This window comes from Jaculus jaculus, chromosome 6, assembly GCF_020740685.1.
Source record: "Jaculus jaculus isolate mJacJac1 chromosome 6, mJacJac1.mat.Y.cur, whole genome shotgun sequence".
In the NCBI taxonomy this organism is placed as follows: domain Eukaryota; kingdom Metazoa; phylum Chordata; class Mammalia; order Rodentia; family Dipodidae; genus Jaculus; species Jaculus jaculus.
In genome coordinates this window covers 44,128,098-44,133,362 of record NC_059107.1, presented here as the reverse complement: position 1 = coordinate 44,133,362, position 5,265 = coordinate 44,128,098, and the positions used below count along the sequence as shown (strand labels likewise).

The 5,265-nt window shown below is 40.8% G+C and overlaps 1 protein-coding gene across 1 annotated transcript; it reads left to right on the top strand.

Moving 5' to 3' along the window:
• Positions 1-1,377: 1,377 nt before the first annotated feature.
• LOC101605401 (26S proteasome complex subunit SEM1-like) lies at positions 1,378-1,687 on the top strand. Its single transcript, XM_045151671.1, has one exon. The coding sequence runs from the start codon at positions 1,378-1,380 to the stop codon at positions 1,588-1,590; it is 213 nt and encodes a 70-aa protein (XP_045007606.1). The 3' UTR covers positions 1,591-1,687.
• The last annotated feature ends 3,578 nt before the right edge of the window (positions 1,688-5,265 follow it).

The following is a 5,265-nucleotide window of genomic DNA, read 5'->3' as shown; positions in this document are numbered from 1 at the left end:
GGAGAAAAGACAGCTTCTTCAGCAAATGGTGCAGGGAAAACTGGATCTGTATTTGTAGAAGGATGAAAATAGATTCTTCTCTCTCTCCATGCACAAGAACTAAATCCAAATGGACTAAAAACCTTAACATCAGACCTGAAACTGTTAGAGGAAAAAGTAGGGGAAATCCTTCAACATATTGGTCTTGGCAAAGACTTTCTGAATACAACCCCAATTGCTCAGGCAATAAAACCACAGATTAACCTCTGGGACCTCATGAAATTACAAAGATTTTGTACTGCAAAGGACACTGTGAATACAGCAAAGAGGCAACCTACAGAATGGGAAAAATCTTTGCCAGCTATATATCTGATACAGGATTTATATCTAGGATGTACAAAGAACTCAAAAATTTAAATAATAAGAAGTCAAACAAGCCAATTAAAAAATGGGCTATCGGGCTGGAGAGATGGCTTAGCGGTTAAGCGCTTGCCTGTGAAGCTTAAGGACCCCGGTTCGAGGCTCAGTTCCCCAGGTCCCACGTTAGCCAGTTGCACAAGGGGGCGCACGCATCGGGAGTTCGTTTGCAGAGGCTGGAAGCCCTGGCGCACCCATTCTCTCTCTCTCCCTCTATCTGTCTTTCTCTCTGTGTCTGTCGCTCTCAAATAAATAAATAAAAAATTTTTTAAAAAATGGGCTATGGAGCTCTATAGAGAGTTCTTAAAAGAAGAAATACAAATGGTGTATAAGCATCTAAAAAAAATGTTCTACGTCCCTAGTCATCAGGGAAATGCAGATTAAAACTACATTGAGATTCCATCTCACTCCTGTCAGATTGGCCACCATCATGAAAACAAATGATCATAAATGCTGGCAGGGATGTGGAAAAAGAGGAACCCTTCTACACTGCTGGTGGGAATGCAATCTGGTCCAGCCATTGTGGAAATCAGTGTGGAGGTTCCTAAGACAGCTAAAAATTGATCTACCATATGACCCAGCTATAGCACTCCTAGGCATATATCCTAAGGACTCATCCCATTTCCTTAGAAGTACGTGCTCAACCATGTTTATTGCTGCTGAATTCATAATAGCTGGGAAATGGAACCAGCCCAGATGACCTTCAACTGATGAGTGGATAATGAAGATGTGGCACATTTATACAATGGAGTTCTACTCAGCGGTAAAGAAAAATGAAGTTATGAAATTTGCAGGAAAATAGATGGATCTGGAATGGATTATACTAAGTGATGTAACCCAGGCCCAGAAAGCCAAGCACCACATGTTCTCCCTCATATGTGGATCCTAGCTACAGATGATTGGGCTTCTGAGTGAGAAGGAAATAACTCAGTAGCAGAGGCCAGTAAGTTAAAAAGGAGATACAGAGCTTGGAGGATCGCCATGTCAGAGAAGCAGCAGCCGGCAGACCTGGGTCTCCTGGAAGAGGACGACGAGTTCGAGGAGTTTCTTGCCAAAGCCTGGGCTGGGTTCGATGAAGGTGAAGATGCACACGTGTGGGAGGATAACTGGGATGATGACAGTGTGGAAGGTGACTTCTCCAATCAGCTACGTGCTGAACTAGAGAAACATGGTTATAAGATGGAGACTTCATAGCATCTAGAGGAAGTATTGAAACCTTGAACTTGAACTGTATGTTAAATTCTAGAACAGAGAAACTGGGATGGGAAACTATAAAAATATGTTTATTTCATGATCTGCTTGATTTTATTTTTGTTTTTATAACAAAAAAATAAATGTTTTGATTTTAAAAAAGGAGATATAAAGGGAAGAGAAAGGAAGGGAGGAAGGTACTTAATAGGTTGGTATTGTATATATGTAAGTAGAAGAATTTGTTAATGGGGGTGAAAAGGCCCAAAGTGAGGTCAGGGGAAGAAATTAAGTAAAGGAAAGGTGGAGGGAGGGCTAATCAAAATCTAAGAGGAGGGCTGGAGAGATGGCTTAGCGGTTGAGCACTTGCCTGTGAAGCCTAAGGACCCCAGTTCAAGGCTTGACTCCCCAGGACCCACGTTAGCCAGATGTACAAAGGGGCGCATGCGTCTGGAGTTCGTTTGCAGTGGCTGGAAGCCCTGGCACGCCCACTCTCCTCTCTTTGCCTCTTTCTCTCTCTGTCTGTCACTCTCAAATAAATAAATAAAAATTAAAAAAAAAATCTAAGAGGATACAAATCAATTATATGGAATCCTCCAGTTTTGGACAATGGAACACTCAGGAGCCATAGATCATTGTTAGAAAAATTTCAGTGCCTGGGATGGGATACCTCCAGTGAGTTGTTGGCCAGGGAGTTACTGTTGCCCCCAAAACATTATAGGCCATTACTGATTCCCTTGGTTTCCAAGCAGGAATAGGTGAGACCCTATCGCTGAAGACTCCACTTACTTGGGCTGAAGGCCACTGAGAAATCCTGCTAGAACTGAGCTGATAACCTCCTCCATGTAGACCAGCTGACAGAAAGCTGCAAAAAACATTCTGCCTACAGTTCAATGGGAGAAAGAGATACCACCAGTGAAGATACTCAACAGTGGACACTGCAAGCCTTATAATTGGCCAGCCAGCCCAAATGAGCCAATGGGTACAATAGTGGCACATCTGTCATGGTGGAAACCAACTGCCCTCCAGTTGGACTGGAGGCCTGCTCCATGAGGGGAAACACATACCTGATACTGAAAACTTAAAACAGGGGTAGTCATGAGCCCTAGGGCTGTAACATCTGATGATGTCTGGATAAATGTATATATTATGCTTATCAAACTGCCCAGTAAGCACTTCTCTTAATATTTATAACCTTTTTTTTTATAAAGTATTTTTTTAATTATTTATTTATTTATTTGAGAGTGACAGACACAGAGAGAAAGACAGATAGAGGGAGAGAGAGAGAATGGGCGCACCAGGGCTTCCAGCCTCTGCAAACGAACTCCAGACGCGTGCGCCCCCTTGTGCATCTGGCTAACGTGGGACCTGGGGAACCAAGCCTCGAACTGGGGTCCTTAGGCTTCACAGGCAAGCGCTTAACCGCTAAGCCATCTCTCCAGCCCAATATTTATAACCTTATATTAATGCTTCTCTCACTTTGGGTAGAGAATCTTCTCTTTTCAGATGGCAGTGACTTTGGAATGACTCAGAAGGTATTATAGTGCTGGAAAGAAGTGACTGGAGTACTGAGTAACATCTTGATGACATCTTCCAAGGCTCAGGGTCTAATGTGGAAGAGAATGTAAGGCAGAAAGAATGTAAGAGCCAAAGGAAGGGTTGGACTCCTTACAACATGCTCCCTCCAGACATAAAATGTCCTGGATATCCATGACCTCATAGTGTATGACACTACCTACACAAGACAATCATAAGAGGAGGAAAAGACCATGACATCAAAATAAAAGAGAGATCGATAGAGACGGGGAGGGGATATGATGGAGAATGGAATTTCAAAGGGGAAAGGGGGGGGACAGAGGGTATTACCATGGGATACTTTTTATAATTATGAAAAATGTTAATAAAAATTGAGAAAAATAAATAAATAAATTTCATTTATTTATTTGAGAGTGAGAAAAAGGGAGACACAGAGAGAGAGAGAAAGAATGGGCATGCCAGGGCCTTCAGCCACTGCAAATGAACTCCAGATGCATGTGCTCCCTTGTGCATCTGGGTTATGTGGGTCCTGGTGAGTTGAACCAGGATCCTTTGGCTTTGTGCGCAAACGCCTTAAGGGGTAAGTCATCTCTCCAGGCCCCCCCCATTTTTTTTTTTTTTTTTTTGCTTTTCGAGGTAGAATCTCACTCTAGCTCAGGCTAACCTGGAATTCCCTATGATTCTCAGGTGGCCTCACACTCATAGTGATCCTCCTACTTCTGCCTCCCAATTGCTGGCATTAAAGGCATGTGCCTCCGCGCCTGGCCTTTTTCTGAATTTGTAATCTAAGGCTGCTGAATTTCTCTCTCTTAAAAAAGAAATATATATATATATATATATATATATATACACACACACATACATACATACATATACACACACATAGGCTTTTGGAGGTAGGGTCTCACTCTAGCCCAGGCTGACCTGGAATTTACTAGGCTCTCAGGGTGGCCTCAAACTAACTGTAATCCTCCTACCTCTACCTCCTGAGTGTTAGGATTAAAGGCATGTGACACCATGTCTGGCTCTTTAAAAGAGTATGTTCTTTTTTTTAATTAATTTTTTTTTGAGTTTTTGTTTGTTTATTTAAACCTTATCTAAATGTAACATAAAAGTCAAAATATGAAATTAATATAATTGACCTCTAAAGATTCAAAAAAAGAGGGGACCCTAGGTAGACTGCTGACCCAGGAAAATGGGAAGAAAATTACAATCCAGCAGTTTATTTTAATTAACCATAGAGACAAAAAGAAAAAAAAAAACACATACAAGCAAAAATCAGAAAAAAAAACTTAAATGGTCACATTAAAAGTCTTATGGTAAGGGCAATGAAAGTTTTTGTTGGCAGTTATGAGATGAACTGCCTGAGGAAGATAAACTGGAGAGGAAACTTTAAATATTGGTAAGGGATGAAAAAGATTGTTACAGAGTGGTTACATGGATTGTAAGGTAAAAGTGTGTATATGAAAATATGAGTAAGCTTAAACAGAAGGGTAAAGACAAAGTTGATTTAGAACTTGATCAGATTACCGGCTCTTTGAGATATATAATATATAAAATGACTATTAGCCCAGGGCTTATATCAGGCTAACAAAGGATGGCCCTGGTTGGTAACAGGATGCTATGGTATTCGGGTTGTAAACTTAAAAACTTTAAGTCACTGATATTAATGTGGCCACGATAATGATTGTGAAAGACTGGCTTTAAACCAAGTTTGCTATGGTCCGCTATATGTCAACCTTTTACTATTAAATAAGATTATTATATCTTAAAAATATAAATAAAAATAAACACTGTAACCTTAAGACAGTTCCTGTTTTGTTCATGCTGTTTTACTGGGTGATTATCACTGAGATTATTGTCTAAGTCTTATAAAAGGTGATTTAGTCATTGTAACTTTGTTCTTAGGGAAACTGAGGAAAGTCCTCCTGCCCTAGGAAAGCCTGCAATATAAAAACAATGTTGAGCTGGGTGTGGTGGTGCATGCCTTTAATCCCAGCACTCGGGAGGCAGAGGTAGGAGGATTACTATGAGTTCAAGGCCACCCTGAGACTACATAGTGAATTCCAGGTCAGCCTGGGCTACAGTGAGACCCTACCTTGAAAAACCCAATAATAATAATAATAATAATAATAATGATGATGA

Bases quoted from the DNA above. Each gene is read 5' to 3' on its own strand.
- LOC101605401 (XM_045151671.1), top strand. From the start codon at position 1,378: ATGTCAGAGAAGCAGCAGCCGGCAGACCTGGGTCTCCTGGAAGAGGAC.